At 45.9% G+C, this 21,352-nt stretch overlaps 1 protein-coding gene across 3 annotated transcripts in view; it reads right to left on the minus strand.

The window, feature by feature from the left end:
• Nucleotides 1-200: 200 nt before the first annotated feature.
• The window catches only part of GALNT14 (polypeptide N-acetylgalactosaminyltransferase 14), a 67,303-nt gene continuing 46,151 nt past the window's right edge, over nt 201-21,352 (minus strand). For 2 of the 3 annotated variants that reach the window (XM_065739633.1, XM_065739631.1), the window contains exons 4-15: nt 20,346-20,413; nt 18,600-18,665; nt 16,780-16,901; nt 13,965-14,052; nt 13,242-13,326; nt 12,266-12,369; nt 10,120-10,246; nt 7,838-7,930; nt 6,451-6,534; nt 5,413-5,557; nt 2,329-2,448; nt 201-1,775 (exon numbers count right to left, since the gene is read on the minus strand). In XM_065739633.1, coding sequence (XP_065595705.1) covers nt 1,614-1,775; nt 2,329-2,448; nt 5,413-5,557; nt 6,451-6,534; nt 7,838-7,930; nt 10,120-10,246; nt 12,266-12,369; nt 13,242-13,326; nt 13,965-14,052; nt 16,780-16,901; nt 18,600-18,665; nt 20,346-20,413 — 1,264 coding nt within the window. In that variant the 3' untranslated portion in view covers nt 201-1,613. The remainder of the gene's footprint in view (nt 1,776-2,328; nt 2,449-5,412; nt 5,558-6,450; nt 6,535-7,837; nt 7,931-10,119; nt 10,247-12,265; nt 12,370-13,241; nt 13,327-13,964; nt 14,053-16,779; nt 16,902-18,599; nt 18,666-20,345; nt 20,414-21,352) is intronic. The other variant, XM_065739632.1, reaches the window with a different exon arrangement.

The following is a 21,352-nucleotide window of genomic DNA, read 5'->3' on the forward strand; positions in this document are numbered from 1 at the left end:
CTCAGGGAGGAGAAACTGAGGCAGTAAAATCCTGAAAGCCAGCAATTAATCAAGAGGGAACGCTGAAAGCACTTGAGGGCTCAAAGCTTGCAATGTGTTACCTATAGTTTGTAGCATGGGGACCAAAGGACAGGATTTTCATTAAACCCGAGAGCTCTTAGGGGCACAAACTATTTTTTTTCAAGTGATGCTGACAGTCCTGTGGAAGTTCTCTCCATGCAAGAGCTGTGTGTGCTCTTGGTGCTTCACAACCTGCTGCACTGGGGGACCTGCAGGTTTTCTCCCAGTCCTGAGGCCTCTTCTGAGGTCTTCTGTCTCCTTTGGCAGACACCCCCAGTCTCTCAGAGCCACAGCACTCGACCATTAGTTAATAATTTATCTAATTACTAATTTATCAAAACCCAAGGAAATAATTTCTGCCAAATCATTTCTGTTGAAAGAATTCAGGTGAGAGTTGCTTTGTGATCCAGGGCTCACTGCTTACAGGTATGACTGTAGGAGCCCTAAATCCTTTCTTCTGTCTTTCAATTCCGGCACTACGAGATATTTGGGAAACAAAACCAGGTAATTCCTTCACCTGTCCCTTATTTTTCAGTGCAAACTCTAGTTTTAGTTGCCCCCTCCATTCTTTTGGCAGTGGAACACCATAGGAGTCCCTTCCTCTTCAGTCAGGAAAGTGGTAAACACAAATATGACACCATTACCTTAAATTACCAAAAATATTATTTTTATGGAAGAAGAGTTAAAAGGTAACTTATTCCAGATGTGAAGCAGCACGAGAGACATAGTGAGATTATAGGGGAGTTTCAATGACTGAGATTCACCCATGGCCTTCAAAGAGCAGAAATAATTCTCCTCTCAGCTTCACAGTGATTTGCATCCTTTCATCTCACACACTGAATCCTCTGTTTGCTTGGACTTCGGATATTCAGTCATCCCAGTTAGCACAGAGTTAGGACAGTCCTGTTACCTGATGGTTTGATCCTGGCCATAAACCATAAATGATTGTCCTGTCTTTGTCTATATATGTCTGTGGATCAGATTCAAATCTGAAAGTGCAACACAGCTCCACTCAGACTGCTATCAGAAGACAAACTCAATCACAGCAATATAAAGTGCAAGATAACTCAACGTTTTCCACTTGTTCCCAGGCTACATAGGATCTTAGCATCCCTTGACACATCCCTCCTCATGCACTTGCCTCACCCCCTAAAGCCATGAAGATGCTTGTTTTGTCAAGTCCAAGTCTCCTTTGGGGTCTCCAAGGCTCTTCCATCTGCTCTTCCAGCGAGATTAATAAATACTATACACACTGAACTTCTGCAAGGCTTATCACAGGAGCCCCAGTGTCCTTCTAAAATTTTTCATTTTGGTTTCTTGCCATCCCTTGTTTTGTAACACATGACTGCCAACAGACCAATAACATCTACATGCCTTGCAACCAACGTCTGTTCTTCAACCTGCAGCACCGTGCTTTTGTTTGACTGATTCTTCTCCTGTCCCATAATACACAAGGCTCCCCAATGGTTTTGAATTTGAGCTCTATCTGGTGCATCTTGGCTGTGTGAAGCAAGTTTTAGCAACCAGCCCAGCTGGGTAAGTCCTCAAGCAGATCAAGACATCACCATGTCCCAGCGCTGACTCATGGCTGTGATCTCACAAGGGTTGATGACAAGCTCTTTGGTGCTCTCATTTGTGTCCCCAACCGTCTCGGTGTCCAAACAGAAGCGTGAAGCTGTGTGCTCAAGGTGTGACCCAACTTTACCCCATTGCTGCTGAAAGACACACAAGAAGAGAAAAAGATGTGAACAAGCTTCCTCCTCCTCAATATGCTTTTACTAAGCTGGTTCAGCATCCAGAGACAGTTGTCACTAAGACTTTTTGGCCTGACACAAGGGAGCACAGGCTATGCCAAGCAGGAGACACGCTGAGGCCTTCTTCCATCTGAAAACATTCATTTAAGCTCAGCCACTGCTTGGCGTTAGAAAGATAATGTATTACTAATGGCTTTTTCTCCAGGTCACAGGTTCAAATGCCAGCTCAATGATTAACTGCAGAGAAATGTTAGCCTCCACTGGCTGACTGGCGGCCCATGTGGACTAAATTGCCAGTTTCAGTTTGACTTCTGCAGATAAGTATCCAGATCACCACCTTCACTAATAGACATCCTTATCAACACACTCATTTAAGAGGCAAAGGGCTGAGCAGGCTAAAGACTGTGCTCCCATACTGACTGTACTTCCCTGAAGTCAGAGTACATCACAGTGATTTGATGTGGTGCAAGAAAGGGAACTTCAAAGAAAATGAGGGGTCAATGAAAGGGCTGACCTGCTTGCTGTCACTTTCTTTGCAAGGTGATAGGAGCACTGGGGAGCCAGGAAACAGGGTGTACACAGACAAACACAGCTGCTGCTGACGGACTTGGTGGTTGTATGTGTATGTCCATTCCTGCAAAGAGGAATAAAAAAAAAAAGAAAGGAGATGAGAAATAGAGGTTGATTCTTCCTCCACTTGGAAAGGAAATGCCATGGCTTGGATCCTGCCCCTTCCGAAAAACAAACAGAAAATTCACTGGCTTCAACAGGCACCAGGACAGGTCTCTAGGGATGCCCCAAGCCTCTCTATATCTGTAGATGTCACTGGCAGATTGCTGTACCAAAGCAAATGTCCCTGAAATGTGCTAGGATAAAACTGCTCACAAGGTAAATGACTTAGTAGGCATATGTGGGCTGTAGTTAGGGAGCGTGGCAAAAAAGAAAATGAAGTAGTACTAACCACACAAGATACAATCATTTTTATTCCAGAGAAAGGCAGTAAAAATGTTTTGTTGGCACAAGGAGACAGGAGGTAACATACAACAAATATCTGCAGATTCTCAGGATTCTGCTCCCAAATGTCACAAATCTTATGGGCAAAGTACTCCTTTATATCAGAAGAGTGGGACCTGCAAGCATCTGCTTATAGTCAGGCCTAATTGGCGCCCAGTGGGTTACATAAACATTGTAAACTGTATTGCCTATAGATGTGAATTCCTTGTGTGGAAACACAACTGATGAGAGACAGAGAGAAAAAGAGCACCTTACAGCAGGAAGGAAATATGACTACAAGTCAACAACTTCACTGTACAAATGTTTGCAGCTCCCAGAGCCTCATTGAGCACTCCTGTATGGCAGTGGGCTGCACAGTGCTCTCCCTGTGAGCAGGGGCACCTCTCTAGGTTATTCCTGGAATAAATCCTGCTTCTTAGCCTACTTCTCCCCACCAACTATTAGAAATTGTGCCTGTCTTTCTGAACAGCCTGCCCACAGGCTTCTCAGCGAAAGATGCCCAAGATTTCCTCATAGAACAACCTTGCTTCAGAGGCTCCTCACAGAGAAATGCTTCTCCCAGAGGTTCTCCATGCCTAATTCCAGGCAAGGCTCTGCCTGTGCCATCCCATTAGTCATCTTGTCTCAAGGAAGGACTATCCTCTCATTCAACAAGGCTCCATGGGGTAGATGGGAGGTTTTACCACTCCTCCTAAGCTCTTCATCCTAAGAAGCCAGGCCTACAAAGCTAGATATACACAACAGCATCAGCTGACATTGGATCTTCCACCCTTGCCCCCAGGATGTCCTGCTACTGCTACTTTTTTTATCTAAACTGACATAATTCCACAAAACTCCAGTCCTGTCCTAAATGTTCTATCCACTTCTAATCATGTCTTGTCACTTTTCAGCCCAAAATGAAAGCCAGAGAAAATAATGCTTCAAATTAAGAAAGTCTGGGGGAAAAAAAATAAAATTAAAAGACACTCCTATGCTGCAGAATGCATAAAAGACTTTGAGTTAAGATACAGGCAAATGGCCATGCACATTTTTATCTCACCCTATCTCTTCCCTTATTTCTGCCAGTCAGGATGAAAAGTACTGCTTTTTTCCCCATGAGAAACTATAGTATCTCCTAAAATCTGTCTCACCAAGTGCTCCCATGGCCAGCACTGCAGTAAGAGTGGCAGAGCCTCTCTGCTGTGTTCAAGCAGGTAGTCCCAGGGTCCTTCTATGAAAATAGTGGTTTGAGGAACTAATGTGGCCCCAGGAGTGCAGGCCAGCCTGCAGAGGTGCCAGCACGGTTGTGAGCTGACCACTGACACTGGGAAACAGACACAGAGACCAATGTTTTCTGCCTTTTCAAAGACAAAGCAGCTTCTGCTGAAGTGGTGGCAGAGCAAGGAGTAAGAGGGTGCACTGGGAAAGCTGAGCTACCAGCTGCACAATGCAGCCAGCAATTCTCTGAAGCCTCGGCTAACACTAACCCATATCTGAGGCATGTGACTCTTTTTCAAGGCTTTAGCATCATTCGAGCAGGCACCTGTCACTGCTATTCTGCATCATTCAGAGAGGAGGAAATTATTTTAAAATGTGACCTTTGGCAGCCCCTAGGCCTAACAAGAACCAATGTGGGTCCTAAGAAAACACTTTGTTCTTTTTTTTCTATCAGCAAAGTTGCCCCTGAAAACATGATGAACTGCTCTCATTAGCTCATGTCTCTTGCTGTTGGTATTAGGGATGTACCATCAAGTGAAAGCAAGCACACTGTTGCCTATTCAGTTATTTCATGGCACTCCCAAAGAAGAAAGCACACGTGCCCACTCTTGGCTCTAACACTTCTCAGAATATGGTTTGGAGAACACATGCTGATTCAAAGAGCTTTTTCTTGTCTCAGTGAAACTGAAAAAAAACAAGATCATCCTCATTAAATTCTGAATAGTTTAATGGGCAATCTAACACTGAGAGAACACAGACTATGAAGTTATAAATACTATTGCAATTCAGTCCATTTTGAAAGAAATTAGGCTGAAAGATGAGAGAAAATTATAGTTCTCTTTGTTTCCCTCTGATCTCTGCAGATGGGCAGCAGCAGGAGCTCAGCTCAGGCTAGCTTAGAAATAGGTGGTCCAGCCTGTACTGAGGCTTCTGTCCCAGCTCCTGCTGCTGCCCAGGGCTTCCAACAAAGAGAGGTGGATTACCAAGATTGAATGGCATACTCTCTTGGGAAAGAGGCTGACAGCAGGGTGATCCTCCAACAGAGATTTAGCAAACTGAGGGAATCACCTTGGATCTGTCACAGTTACAGAACTGTAGGGTTTGGAAGGGATCTCTTGAGGTCATCAAGTCCATCCCCTCTGCTAAAGCATGTTCCCTATGGCAGGCAGGGACTGTCCCAAGGCACAGCAACAAGGAAGTCCCAGCTCTGATCAGTGCTTGCATGCTTTACCTCAAAGATTGACTATCTAAATGGGCAACCAAAAATGTAGATGGAATTTTTCTCTTCTTATACATAGACAGATGAGATACAAAGAGATTAAATGACTGCCCTACCATCTACAGGAAGCCTATAGTTTCACAGGGCCTGACTCCCCAGCCTTCTCACCTGTGCTGTGGTTGATGTGCCTTTGCTGGTGATGCAAGGATTTAAGCTCAAGATGGGCAGCTCTTGGTCTTCAGACTTGTGTGACTCCAGGCAGTTCTGTCTTTGCCTGATAATCCCAGTCTGATACAGCAGTTCCTCAGGAATCCTGTGGGAACAGTGTGAAAACAAAAGCCCTGCTCCCCCTGGCAAGTAGTGTGCTCCGAGGGAGTGGGATGAGAGTGCTGTCAACCACCTTCAGAAAAGGACTAGTGAGATCTATTTCAGCAACAAACCACTACAATAGTGAGTGGCCAGGGACACTGCAGAAGCAGCGTTCAGAGATGGATGGTGAGTCTTTGATAGGGGAATAATAAATAACTGCAAGGCAAACAGAATAGCAAGGAATGGAGTGTGAGCAGGATGATGGTCAGCTTTCAGGAGTGGGAAGCTGTGTAACAAATGACTGCACCGTGCTGGCATTCCTTTTCAATGCTGCTGTGCAATGCCGTACTTGGATTTAAAAAAAGCCAGAAAACAGCAGTAAATCATTCTTATACTGGGAGTATGCACTCAGCTATTGCACCAGCAGGTCTCTAGAGGTAGCTCCAAAATTTGTGCACCCTTTCTATTTCTCTTAATAGTGACTGTGAGAATGGGTGCAATGGTTTCTGGAGTACTTTGGGGACTTGAACAGATCTGCACAAAAGCAGCTGTGGAAGTGTGTATTAAGGAAAGCATCCAGCTAAGAGTAAGTCAGAGTCACCCAAACACAAGTTATCAGCACCTAGCATAGAGAGTGAGATAACGATGAGGTCCTGCACCATGGAAAACCATAGCTAAGACTGCTTGTGGAAAGCAGGGTCACAAACAAACCACATTACATCATGAACAGGCAGTGCTGAAAACCAAGACAAAATTCAGCATGTCCTGTTGTGAAGCCCAAGGGAGGAGGAGAGGTGCCTGTGATTCTGGGCTGGAGAGAGGTGTGGGACCAGAGGGAAAGAGAGCATTCTGGGGCAGAGGGAATGGGGCTTCCTGATGGAGATCAGACATTCATACCGAAGTTCAGGGTAAACATTCTCCAGGTACCACTTGAAGCTGTGGCATTTCAGCCTCTTCCGCAGCTCCACTCTGCTCTGAATGCTGTGGGGAGAAAATATTGTGGAGGTACAATGAAGATCAGATAAGGGTAAAACCTAAGACACCAAAATCCAACAGTTATGCACAGGTAGCAAACACAAGAGCATCAGCAGCACTATTTCCTGCCGTCCTCTGTATGAGCTTGGTTGGTGGCTTTGATCGCTATCTTTTCGGGGGTCTCACTTGGTAAAATGCCACGATGACACACTGCCATTTTAACAAGGAGCCTGGAGTTTAGGCAATGAAAAGGTCTGCAGAAAAGCACAGCTATTTTAAAAATGATTAGTAACCAATGTATGCTATCTACTATATGCAATAAAAGCATTAATTTAATACAGCAATGTACTAGGAAGTTAATATATGCTATTATAAATTACTTAGTTTATAGAACTACAGAAGGCCTTGATTCACAGGAGCACTTAAACGCACCTTTCAGTCACTAATAGTTAATCGCATGGTGATATAATTCTTGTGTTAATCAGGGCTAGATTTCTGCTGCTGAGGTATCATACTGCAGAGAGTGACATTTCCCAAACTTTAGCTTCTCTTCGGGCCAGCTGAAGCTGGTATGGAGTTGGTATGACCTCCACTACCTTCCTTTTGCATAGCTTATCTTCACTACACTTTCATTCATACAATGACTGGGACAGAGTTATTACTTCATCCCATGCTGAGGGATGGGAAGAGGATACAAAGTCAGAGGAAATAGGTTAGTCTCTAGGATTGTAATTCATAAAGCCTGGAAATGGAAGACTAGACAGAATGAATTATGATTTGGATTTGGGCTCTGCTGAGATCCAAAGGAAATTTTCTAGGGAGAGAAAGAAGGTATGAAAATGAGAAATTAACATAAACACATACATGTTTCCTGACATGGAGACATTTCTGACTGTTCAAAGGATGAATGGCAAACTCCCCGAATACAGAGGACTTACTCCTTTCCAATGAAGCCTTGCCAGCTCTAAAATCTGATTATTTTCTTGCCTCTCAACTGCTAGCAAGACCTCTAGATGTTCCCCCAAACTCTGCTTTGAGATCTGAAGTAATTGTACCTAACACCAAGGGCAGGACGTGGTCCAAGGAGGTTTCCCTTCTCATGACTTGGTTCATTCATCAGAATAAACTAGTACCACATATGAACTACCTGTTTATAAGTTCCATTGCTCTGTTCATTAGCTTTTGCCTACCATAATTGTTGAATTGAGCATTACTGCAGAAACAACACAGGCAGGTTTCCTGCAGCAGGGTGAAGGCTCCATGAGCCCCCGCTGCAGTAGGCAGGGCAGGCAGCAGGAAGGACACTTACTTTCCATAAGGCCTCCCCTGGGCCGCAGGCCGGGCAGCATAGTAGTACTGCTTGAATTCATCCATCCACACCTCTGCAGTACGCTTGGTGTTTCTGAAGGAGGCAATGAAAGACAGCTGATGCCAAGGAAGCCTCTGGATACCCACTCTTTCTAAAAGGCATCAACTCTTCTCCCAGCCTCAACTTTGTCTTTGGCTTCACACAAACCACCCGTCCAGCCCTTGCTACCAGAGGAGTTCCCACTCCTTCCCATTTCTGCAGGCACCAAACCTAAGATGCCACATCTTTGGGTGAGGAATTCACCATCTCAAGGTCCGATGGATCTCTTGCATCCACCACACTCAGAAGTGTGGTTTATCTTAAGCACCATCTCCCAGGCAGGCAGGCTTGAGGCTGTATTTTGTGAATGGGGTTGAGCTTTGAAAAAACAGTGTGAGATTTGCCAAAGATCAAAACCAGATATATCGTTTGTGTCTTTCCTGCAGGGGCTCTCCTGCTTTTCACTGCTGGATTTCACTGAGATAAATCTCAGCACAGGTTTATGAAGCACAGATTTTCTGCTGACTTCAGATGGCTCTAACTCTCCTTTCAGAAGGTTTTGTTTCCTTGTGCCTATCCTCCCATATCTCTTTGCATCAGGGAAGTCCTCCCCTAGCCACTGTCTCTCTATGAGCTTTACCCACCACACACCGGGGCTGTGGGTACATGGGGAAGGCTCTGCCCTACCTGAGCAGAACAGGATGAACCACACAGGGATCCAGTTAGGTGTTGAAGTCAGAACTGTCCCTTGAACTGAGGAAGGGGCTGTGTGGAAAAAAAATCAGCATCTGGCAGAAAGGTGGGGATATTTTTTGTTAACATCACTGTTAAAAATAATACCATGGAGCATCAGGTTGCCAGAAGCTGCTTCTCCCCTCAGTCTATATATTACTGCATTAAGTTCAAGTGTGAGGGATATCATAAGGTTAACTCAGCTCTTAAAACCTCCAGATACATTTCTCCAGACTGCTTTTCATTCTCTTTCTGATCCATGGTACTTCCAATTCTCCTGCAGTTTAGATGCTCTTGTTCAAGAGATGTCTAAGTCACAGTGCCTGCATCTTGATCTAGTGTTCCCCACAGCTCAGGATTCTTCTGTCTGCCTTCCTGGTCTCACATGAGCTTACAGGAAACATGGGAATAAACACCAAGACTTGCACCTCGGTGCTGATTCAGGCTTACCCAAAGCCCACATCCAGGCTTCTCTGCAAGTCTTCTTTCAAAACTAAAACCAAGAGATTTGTGCCCTTCTCCTATCCTGTGCCCCTCATTCTTTCTGAAGTGAGGCGACAGGGTCACCTCAGCTTGCCCAGCTGAAGAGTCCCCATTCTGCTCCAAACACTGCTGGAAACGTTCTAGTAGGTGTAACTGGGAAGCACTCTTTGCACTCCTCCCATGTTGCATAAGGCAAGCATGGGTAAGCTGCAGAGGGACCAGGTCAGTGACAACCCTGCTGCAACACCCTAAGTCCTCGTAAATCCTGTTTGCTCAGTGAAACACCAGGAAACTGACACTCTAAAAGGAACACCTGTAAGAACGTACAAATGCAGTTTATCTGGGAAAGAACTCTGCACTATGTCTGAGTGCCCCCAGTGTTTTTCTCTGACCTCTGCTTAAGCAACAACCTTCATGCGCAAGCTCCAACAGAGGAGGAAATCCTTCCTGTGCCAAGGAACTGCTCCTCTTGCCTGCTCCTTCCAGGATTTTGGTCTGCTTCAGATACTCATTTCAGCATCGGATTCAGTCTCTGTTCCTGGGTGTGAGGCCAGGTCCGCTCCAGCTGGGAGGTGCAGCCAGCCCGTCACGCTCCTACTCAATCTGTCTTTCCAAGAGGCACCGGGAGCCATATTTTCTGGTTCAGCTAAGTCATGCTCAGCCCCAGGCTAAGGTCACTGGGTACTGACAGACATGGTTGGCAGCCTGATTTCAGGGCATTATAAATGTTTTCTTATGACCTTAGTGTCGAAAACATTTGCTGTTGCAGTAGCTAGGGCTCAGGGAGCTGCAGAGCCTGTCCCTTCATTTCTGTGGTGATGAAAGGAACCGCGTAAAGTGTCCTACTTCTGTCATATTCTCAACACTCTAGAAATCCTAAGGGAGACAGTTGTACCAGCTCACTATGGCTCATGAGATTCCTGCCCATGGGTATTACGCATTTTTTCAATCAAACTTTCCTCCCCCAAACCCTGCAAGGCAGCAGCTTATTATTCCTCACAAAAATGAAGCAGGCCCCAAACACCCACTTGATGTACGTATTGGCATTCCCCTCTGGAAAGACATATGGATGTTTCTTCCGGAAGACGTGTCCAACACGGCTGCAGGGGATGATTTCCAGGCTACCTCCACACATCCACACACGGAAGGAGATTTCTACAAGAGAGACAGATTCAGCATTTTGTGTTTCTGTCACTGAACCATTAGGGTTGGAAAAGACCACTACAATCACAGCGTCCAACTGTTGACCCATCACCTGCTGACTATGGCCCTCATTACCACATCTCCATGGTTCTTGAACACCTCCAGGTATGGTGACTCTACCACCTCTCTGAGCAGCCAGTGCCAATGCATTACCACTCTTATCGAGAAGAAATTTTTCCTAACATCCAAACTGAACCTCCCTTGGCACAACTTGAGTCCATTCTCTCTCGTCCTACAGCAGTGGGTCATTATCTTTATGAATCTAAGGCTGGTTGTACAAAGTGAACAGCATTGAGCATCCATCACCTGCCCCCAGAAGGAGCTCACCCTGCCCAGCATATATGCTAATGTGATCAACAAGATGCATGTGTTTGCGGGAGCTGAGGTCAATGACAAGAAGGATTATTCAAAAAAATTGGTCAAATTGTCAGTATGGGTGACATCTTCTGGTGTTCCCAAGCTGCTCCCTGGCTGTTCAGTGGGGCCCTGCTGGAGGACACCTTGCCAGTGGCATGATCAACACCAGAAGTTACAGGACTCCTGGCGGGGAGCTGGATGAGATCCCAGCTGCAAGGTGGCACAGGCAGCAGAGCGGCTGCTCTACAGGGTCCGTCTGGTCCCAGCAGCAGGGAAGCTATGAATCTGCAGCTGTATCATCAGACAGTCATACAGAACCAGCATGGAGAAGAAATGAAACAGAAAGATTTCTGCTGCTCTGTATATCCTGTTTTGTGATCTGTTGGCAGTATAGAGCTATATGAAGAAAATGTCTGCTCCAAAGCCACGTGTTCCTTTTCACCACATGATGCCACACAGGATAAGCAATAATCATGCATAAGGAGCACTGGACACACTGCTGGGATTGAGATTCGTGGAGAGAACTGCTGATGTCTCAGGGAGCTGGCTGCTGCTGGAGACAAGCAACAAGCAGAGATGGGTAGGGGGTCAGAGGCAGCATATCTTTATGTCTGCAGTTCCTTTCTTGGATGATATTTTTGGGCCATCAACCCAGTGGTGGGGGGGGCAGGAGGGCTGCAGTCAGTCCTTGCCTGGTTTCCTTGGAGGAGCAGATGCTTTGGGTCAGACCAGTGGCAATACACCCACTCAAAGAGAAAAAGGATGGGGAAGAGAGAACTGACTGAGCAATGAGGTATAAATAAATAAAATATGCTGGAGGAAAAAGGTGTATGAAGCTAACAACAGTGCCAGGCAGCGGGTGGGATACTGCAAAGTGGCAGCATCTGTTCCCTTGGATGGCTGACAGCAGTGCTATATGTGTTAGGAAAGAAGATTTTGCCTTCCTTGCTAGCTGTACTCCCCAGAGGTATGAGCTATTAAAGCCAGATTTGGATCTGCCTCTCTGACATCAAGTGTCTCCTCCTCCTCTCAGAGGCAGTCTATTGCTCTGATCTGCAGCACTGCTACAGCTGCAAAGTGAAAACAGTCTGGCCTGATCCAGCTCTTAACAATCCAGGATAAGGAGCCATGATTACCCTGACACCAATCTGCATTGTGCCCTTAGAGTTACTGATGCAGGCAGACTGCAAACTCAGGGAAGGGCTGATGCCTCAATTCATGGCTTTGAAGTGCTATCTACCATCAGCCATTGGAATAAGACACATCTTAACTTTATTCTCTAAAAAATAAGATCAGGAAGGAACAGAGGACTATGTGCAGTGTGCTCTCATCTGCTGGTAACACTAAAGATGAGAACTCTGTGGTTCAGGGTATTCCCCTATAGAAATTCAAAGTAGCATGGAAGGCAGGGAGTCCTAAGCACCAAGCAACTTCTCAGTTCCCACTGTTCATGGTTGTAGATCTCTTACCCATGTGAATCTGCAAGCTATGAATGTAAGTGAGGGAAACCATGCAGAGAACTCAAAGCAAAGTTCCAAGTGACATCACACCCACCCGGAATGACTCTGGATGTAGAACCAACCCTGCAAGGGCGCAGGAAGAAGGGTGACTCACCAAAGTTCTCCCCACCCCAGATGTCCATGGCGTTGTCGTATTTCCCCAGGTGGTTGAACCAGGCTTTATCGATCACAAACAGCCCCCCAGCAATGATGGGAGTCCTGCAGGGTTGGGGAAGCAACAGGAGACACTCACATACCACTGCAGTGTCTGGATGTGTAGAAGAAGCTCTTCCATTTGCCTCTTCTTCCACCATCGGGACTGTGATTAACTGTGTATATCCTTCTTACCAAAAGAGAACAATAAACCTCAAAAAACATAGGAGCCTTTCTTTCAGCTACCTCAGTATTTTGCTGTCAATCATAAATTGCCTGGCATTTAATGACTGGCTAATGCACCCATCAGCACAACTCCTACAAGCCTGAAGTTCACAGCTCTGATTGCAGGCTTCAGCATCAGAAATGCACTTAATGCTTGGGGGGTTATTCACATGATGGTACTCTCAAAGGCTTTTTTTTTTTTTTTTTTTTTTTGCCTGCAGCCAGCCCATTAAGAGCACAGTTCTAGAGGGGAGGGGAGGACAGAACCAGCTCAGAAGGGCTTTTTAAAAGCCACTGCTAGCTGTTTGGTCTGTGTTTCAAAACAGGGCTATTTTTTACTCTTTGGATTAGATAGGAAAAGCTGTGCTGAGATGGCATGGGGGAGGAGGGGAGGGCAGACCCAGAAAAGACTTGCCCTTTGCTGGGACAAGCCCTGTCTCATGGGACTCATCTCATGAGACACAGCCACAGGCACCCAGGATGCCTTAGTACAAGACTGCTGCACCCAAGAAGTCTCTTTAGTACCCTTCATAGACAAAGCAAGCTGGGCTTTGCTTTCCTGTGAGCTTCCTGGAGCCCTGAGCACCCCAGCTCCAGATCTTCCCTCTGCCATATGCCACAGCACTTCACAGCTGGGGATACAGGCATTAGGGCTTTGCTTGGGACGAGATGCCTGTCCTGACCCACAACCCTCTTTTCCTCTCTTGACTTACTTAATAGGTTTGGTAGGATCAAGTCGCTTTGCTTTCTGCTCTGGAGAAAGCTGCTCCCATTTGAAATGCAGGCTCCAGTCAAAACCTAAAACCAATGCAGAGAAATACCTTAGGGAAATTAGAAATGGGCATGGATTAGGAAGCAGTTCAATCCCTTAGGCTACAGAATCCATGTTGGATGAAATATTTTCTCCACTTTTGAATGTCTCAAGCCAATGGAGATAGAGCTCTTGGGAGAAATGTCCAATGACTAATGTATTTTGTACTGCATATGAAACAGAAACAACACTTAGCATTACAATTGCAAAGTCAAGCTCACCAAAAGCAGGAAAAGTCAGAATTAAACCTGCTGATGAAACCTTGCTCTTAGAAGGTTTCCTTGTCCCTCCATGCACACAGATGCACCCCGTCATGGATACTGCATGCTACAAATAGCACAAGCATACTAATAAGTGCTACAGTCGCATCCTCTGTTGCCTAAAAATCCCTCATTTCCTCAGCATCTGGGCTTTCAGTGCTGCAAAGGGTGGTTTTGACATGACCCTTTATCCTGCCTGATTATTTTTGCTGCTGTAGCAAACACCAATCCTCACACCACTTCTGAGCCAGTCTGAAAATGGCACAGGGAGCACAAGTGCAGATGCACCTTGAGCAGGATAGCTGGAATAGCAGAGAGCAGAGCCCCACTCACGCTATGGGACAGAGCCTGTGGTGTTCACTCACCGCCTCTGAGATCTGAGGAAGCTGCCACGTAGGCAAAAGTGTCCAAGTTAATGATGTCAATAACAGGGCTGACCACCCGTGTTGGGTCCTGGAAAGCAGAAACAAAAGGTTCTGTGACTTCAGATCACCTCTTCTAAATACCTATTACAGAATTTCAAAAGTCAAGTAACAAACAGGAATTTGAAAAGACAGATTAAAAAAGACACCTGGCCAGGCAGCATAATCACACTGTGTGTAAATATAGGAAGTTTTCAAATGTACAAATTAAGGGGACACAGTTGTAGTCTTGCCAGGGGGGGTGAAAGGGTTAAAAAAAAATGCAGAAACAACTGCAAGTTATTTTAAATAGTTGGTGGTGATTTAATTAACTTCTTGTTGTGGACAAAGAAATTATACAGTTACGAACAAAAACAGCTATGGGAGGAAGACTGACAGCTTCGGCTGGCCTCTTATCTCCCTTTTCCTTTTCAAAAATCCCATACTCCAATTATACCTCAAACTTCAAGCTCTCATCCTCAACAGATCAAGATGTTTTTCACAGCCATGCAAAACAAAGGAAAGCATCTGAGAACACATAGCCTTGCTTTTACTCTCCAAAAAATCCCCTTTACCTTCTGACTGCCTAAAATACTGCAATGGTTTGACTTTCAGCCCTCTCCATGATTCACTTTCCCTGCCACATAGTGAGGACATTTATATTTGCTCACATTCCATGAAGGTGTCTCTGATCCTCAAACAAAAAGCACTGTGTGCTCAAGGAGCACAGTGCTGCTGCTGTTATTTAATTGGGGCTGAACATCAAATCTTAATATACATAGCTCCAACCTTCTGGTTTTCACTTGCTCTGCAGTTTGGGATATGCTGCCATACCAGGACATGTTAGTATCTACAACACCCAAATCTTCTATCCTTTTTCACATGAAACTCTCAAAAACCCGAGAATGCATTTTTTTTGTCAATGTATATTTCACACAAAGAACATTATTAAACACGTTTGTTTAAAACAGCACAAAACTCTTAAAACTTCCAGTTTTGAGGTATGCTCATTGATTCATACCATAAAAAGACTGTAGGCTCAATAATTATAGTTCTAACCAAGTTTTTTGGATGAAATGTGACGTTAATGGCTTCAGATATATTTGTTCCCTGAGTGAAAACAAGAGAGATGTGCCCACACACTCGCAGTCGTGCTCATAAACACGTATTTGCAGAAGAGCCACTGCTGCTGTGGCTTCCTTGGACATGCACCATGCTGGGCACAGACCTGCACACCTCTGGAGGAGACACATCCCTACTCCTTCACTTGCTCTCAGGCCTTCTCTCTCCTCTTTGCCCAAGAAAGAAAAAGCAAAGCAGCTCGCAGGGCGGCTGGTGATGGGGAGAGCATCGTATGCCCTCAAGGTGGTTACTGACTTAACCTGGTGGTTACTTGAGCCAAGCTGACTAGTCCTACCTGGAACTGGGTAAGAAAATGCTCTCGTAAACAAGGCTAACCGTCGTCGCAGCAGGGACCCGTCTCTTGGGCACAGCCTGAAGGTGGCAGCAGTAACATGTCATACAACCCATTGATCAGTATTTAACCCTGGTGGCAAGGACAGGTGCAGTGGGGTTGCGCAGAAGGAAAGTGAGGACCTGCTGCCCTCATCCTGCTACATCTACAAGCGATTAAAAGGCAAACAAACAGGACTAAATGGAAGCAAAGTGCCCTTTCAGAAATACTTTCCATGCTGTCTGTCAGACCGTGATGGCACCACTGCTGCCACGATACAACAAAATCCCTGTAGAGAAGTTGCACGTGGCATCTAGATTCACACACCCCACAAAACCGTGTGGGAAAGCACCTCTGCTAGTTTTCAAGTTGGGTTTCACAGCTCACGTCCTTGTAATTGCACAGGAGTTGTGACCAATAACACAACAATGCCATTCTCATTCCCATACCATTTACCAGCAGAATGATGAGACTGAGGTTGGGACCTGTCCTGTGCAGTGGGGGCCAGCAACACCAACAACCCTTGCCCAAAAATAGGCCACAATCTGGTGCTGTTCATGTTTCTCCAGAATCCAGTGCCCTGGCTTCCTTCCTTGCTTCATCCCTTTGCTCCTCAGCTGCCCCTACATCAACACTATTCACTAACTGTAAAATTATTGAGTAGCTAATAATAGGAATCAGGGGCAAGAGCTGGAGAGGCAATGGAGGAATAAGGCACGGCAAAGGGACAGGACCATCCATCCATGCCACAGCTAGAGGTTTCCTCACACTCTGCCATGCCCGAGGCTGCCAGCACAAGGCTCATGCTGATTCGAGTGACAAGGCACCACTGAGGCTCTCCATGCACATGCAGCTAGCACTGCCATCTCAGTGAAAGGCGAATCTCATTGTCTGCTCTGAAATCAGCAGAATTTAAATCCTATTAAATCAATTTATTAGTGCTTAATTTGCATGAAATTAAATTCGGCCCCTATTCAAGGAGCCATCACTCCTTTAAATCATTGGCACTGAGCATTTTTACACAAGCCTAATTAAAAAGCCTGCTGGAACCCTGCCCAGCTATTCCCCTTTCAAAGTTCAACCCATGCTTGCCAAGTCAGAGCCCTACTGCCCCAGGAGAAACCTTATCCCACCTGACCACATGTACTCTTACCTGCCTGCTGGGTGGAAAAAGACATGGAAAGGATACTTGGCACCCCAAAATCTCCTTGTTTTCTTATTCAGATGCCTGCACACACTCAGACAGAGTTGAGTGGCAATGGCTACTTGGAGGGAAGAAGGGACAAACACCCACTGAGGGTGGCTCTGGTCCTTTGGGACACTCACCTCTTTGATCCTCTGCAACAGTGGGAGCAGCCAGTCCTTATTCACCTCACAGTGACTGTCCAGGAAGGTCAGAACTCCTGCTTGAGCCACATCTGCCCCTTGAATGCGGGACCGGATCAGACCTGTTCAGGGACATGCCACATCAGCTTCCTCCAAGGTAATTGGGCAGTATCCTCACATAAACCTCTGGAGGCTCCTTACACACCCCAAGGGCTTTGAAGCATCAAAATCCCATTCAGATAAAACATGGTTCAGGTTCATCACCTTTCCAGCACCACAAGCCATGCCAACCATTTTCCAGTGTCACCAAAGCAAGTAAAAAGTTCCACTTACATTAATAATTTATGGCATTTATGCCAAACCTTAAATTGTGCAACTGTTTCCACTGTTCTAGGGCAAAGCAGAACTTGAAATGCATCCATAACTTCTTGCAGGTAAAAAAAATCTAACGTAAATGTATGCTAGTGGGGAATAGGCCAGGAAGAACAGCCACCAAGTCTTCAGAAGACAGAGGGGAACTTAAAATCTTTCCCTTGCTCATCACCTGCTCACATGGGGTGAGACCAATTCCACAGAAGAACCATGGTTTCCAGGGCCCCTAGTCCCTGTGTGAAGCCCCCTACACAGCTCTTAGTGAGGAGATAAGGGTGGGACGATTTGAGGACAGAATTGCACCTCTCTTGGATTACCAATTTGGAAACTTCTGATCTGCGGCTCAATGGGAACATCTTTTCTGCCAAGGAAAGAGGATCACCCCCCAGGTGCTTAGAGACTTCTTGGCTCATCAGGTCCCTGATTAAGGTCCTTAGGAGCTGGACTGCTACATGAGTTTGAGAGGAAGAAATTAATAAGAGAGGGAGATAGGAAAATCCATTATTGCCCACATGAATTTCAGTGAAAGTCAGTGACCTCTCACATGGCCTAGAGGTGTGCCCACTGCCCACAGGGAGGCACACCTCTAGGCCATGTGAGAGGTCACTGACTTTCATATTAAAATTCTGTACAGGAAACAGTCTTTGAGCAAGAGGAAGAGGGATAGAAATAACAAAGCCTGGAACAATCCCACGTCTGCCCAGGTCAACTCCTGCAATGCAATTTGTCCCCATACTGCTCTTTTCAGCACGGATTCTAAGATCTTGCAGGTAGCCAGGGTCTATTGCACCCACCCTGTGCCTTCACAAATCCCAGTTGGGTCCTGAGGGAAGCAGCTTCAATGACGGACAGGTTCAAGTAAGCCCTCCGGGCTGAGTTCCCAAATCTGACTAGGCTGTGCAGCACCAGTACCTCCAGGTCCATCTAGTGCAGAGGGTGACCACGAAAGCACATTATCATGTACCTCAGTCACACAAGAAAGGAAGATGGAAAGGAGGACCAGGCTCAAAACGTTGCAAGCAGTAGCCCAGTGGGACATATATTTATCCTCCATACATCCCTTCTTAATCTTTAAAATATAACTAATTACTTTTTTTTTTTTTTTTAATTCCTGCAGAAGCAGCAGGAGCAGTTCTCATCTCTTTCATTAGTGCACACGTCTTTAAAAAGAAGACTGGAGGCTTTGTTTTGCCTGTTCTAATTTTCTGGGTAATAAGCTACAGCTGAGCCATCTCAGATATCTTAATAGACCCATTTTTTTCAAGGAGAGGGGGGTAAAATCTACACCAACTCCCAGCCCCTCTCATGTCTCCTGTTATCAGCACTTTGCCCTGTGTGTTCCATCCACTGGGATAGCTGCCCTTTCTCCCCACCTGCTCCGTCACTCCCTCACCTCACAAAGTCTGGGTTCCTCTCCACCCACACGGGTCCAAGGTGCCGGTCCTTACCTTCACGCTGTCTGTTCCTCAGGCACTTCACCTTGGGTAGCTTGGCCAACAAGCGGCAGTCGTCAGCTTTGGAAGCACAGAGGGAAGCAACATCACCCATCAGCACTCAGGTAGTCACAAAACTGGCTCCCACTGCCTGAGCAGCAGCCCTAAGACCACCCAGATGTGAGGTCCTGTGATCCCCTATGCAGCTGCCTCCATCGCTTCTTGGCTGACTATACATCAGCACGGGGAGGAAGACTCAGCAGGAATTGTGCTGGGTACATGGGCAGAAACACCCAGCTCAACATCTGGTGCATGCACGCCCAAACATGGTCTTTCCACCACAGCAATCTTTTTTTGCAGATACATCATCATCCCCGACAGCTTCCGCATGGAGCTGAGGTTATCTGCGTGCAGCAAAGAGTAAAGGCAGCAGAAGTTTGCTACATATTTACAATGGAAGCTTGATGGGGATAGTGGGACCTCACGTGCATGTGCCATCTGCATGGTGAGCAACTCCGTCACAGTGAACAAAAGGTCAAAATGTTGGACTCGATGACCTTTGTGGGTCCCTTCCAACTCAGAATACTCTGAGGGGCTGAGAGAGATGAGAAATAAGTCACCGCTGGGCACGAGATAGAAGCACCTATTGCATGGAGTGGGTTGCAGGGAAAACTGACTGTGTGTTTACATCATATTATGCAAATACATACATTTTATGTAAAGGTATGCAAAACATATGCTAGGAGGCTCAGACTATCACAGGAAAGAAGGGGCCAGATGCAAGACAGCTGAGAAGAGATGATTTCATGCAGCAAAGAGTTCCCAGACTTGCCTAACCCAGCCTCCAGTGCACTGGAGTGGCTCTCAAGCTCATCACAGCCACTGCAAACCTCTTTCTGGATTTGCTGATTTCTAGGCAAGGCACCCATGCCAGACAGAGACAGCAAGTGAGAATGTTGTAAAATCTGTTCATAGCATCCTACAAGGTGATACTGATTTAGCCACAGACCACTCAGTAAAGGTGTAAAGCTTTTTCCTTTTCAAGCCTAAGACTTTCTTTATGCACGCTTACTTTGCACCTGGATCTTCCATTTGCTCCTCATACCAGTCAAGTTCTTAGCTGAAGACAACCAGTGTCATTACCTGAGAGCTCACACAGCCTCAGCTATGGACTTCTGCTGGAGATTGGACCTATTGATTTCACCAGTCACCCTATTAACCAGCAGGAAGCAGCAAGAGAATGTGGGCTGTGTCATATACAGCACTATAGGTGAGGCATTTAAGAATTTGGCAGCTCATGCAGAAAATCCTATTCCACTCCTTATTACAGCAGTGAAAATCAATCAGCAGCTTCTGGCCACCTACATAAATGTGTGCTGAGTATATGCTGGGGGTCCAGATGCATGCCCAAGTGCCAGTGGTATGAACCCAAAATTGCTCCTGGCTGCAGCTGAAAGCCAGATCAAGCATACCTTCAGCACAGTACAGCTGGGTATGAAACAGATTCATGTCTACTAGGCATAAAAATGATTTGTCATATGCTTTCCTGTATTATTTTCTTTCAAACAAATTTGATCATCTGGAGTTTGAATATTCCACAAAGCAATGCAAATGTGGGGCAGCAGGATTTCCTCTCCACACCTACAGAGCTTTAAATTTCCTTTCTTCTCAACAAACTCTCTCTGCCCTCTCAGCACAAATCCTGACCTCACACCTCTTTCAGCTGGGCAGCCTAACTCTAACAAAGGAAAGGTCACTTACGATCGTCACTGAAGTCATCCACCAGTATGATTTCATGGATGAGGTGCACTGGGGTGCGGTTCATTACACTAAAAGACAGAGAGAACATCTATGTCAGTGTTTGACCAACTCATCAACCCAGAAGATGGTGCAGAAAAACCTGGGAGCCTGTCCTTGCCAAAAGAATTGGCCAGACTTTTGTTTCTAGAAAGAGTATATAAGAGAAGACTCAGGAACTGGTCCCCGCTTCAGATAACCTGCAATACTCAGCTGTCAGCTGCCCACAGCCTGATCTAACAGCTAAGCATCGGATACTCCTGGGAAATAGATGAGGTTCACCCTTATGACCATTGAGAGTAGCCCAGAACACCTGGAGGAAGAAGCTTCAGACACATGCATGTTGCACAAGGTTTCCTTTCCATTGTCTTTTCACTTCTCCTTGGGTTAATGACATAGTGCCCACTGCCAGCTGTGCCAACACAGAAAAAGTCATCCAGCTAAAAACATTGTGACAGAGCTCACAGCCATGGAAGGAGAATTGTTTTTATCACTGAGCTGGAGGTGCCTCAAGGGTTCCAGAGAGAATAAGAGCAGAGCTGTAGCCTTACAGTTTCATGAAAGAAAAGCTGGAGGATGCTGTCCACGGTTCCCTCAACATGTACAGTCACTGCAAGATGTGCCTGAAAGCTACAACCTTCCCTTAATTATATCATCAAGGTGATTATTTGTATTATCATTAAAATGACTGGCTCTGTTCTTACCCTCTTTCATACAGCACAGAAGTCAGCAGAACTGCATGTATGTAAAATCCAAATGCTATTGTGAGTCAAGGCTGATCTCTTGAAGCACAGCTCTCTGGGTTTCCTAAATTCTCTTAAATGCTGTATCTGGACATTGATAACACCAGATGCTGGCACATACAAATCCTTATCAACTGGTTTCCTCAGCTTTTCAGGCTCCAGCAAAAAGCTGGGAAGTCCAGAAAACTGTGTTCCTATTCCAGACCCCAGTGGAGAGGGCTGCAGAAG

The sequence above is a fragment of the Cyrtonyx montezumae genome, unplaced genomic scaffold, assembly GCF_038088225.1.
Source record: "Cyrtonyx montezumae isolate F1298 unplaced genomic scaffold, pur_monq_1.0 scaffold_24, whole genome shotgun sequence".
NCBI classification, from domain to species: Eukaryota; Metazoa; Chordata; class Aves; order Galliformes; family Odontophoridae; genus Cyrtonyx; species Cyrtonyx montezumae.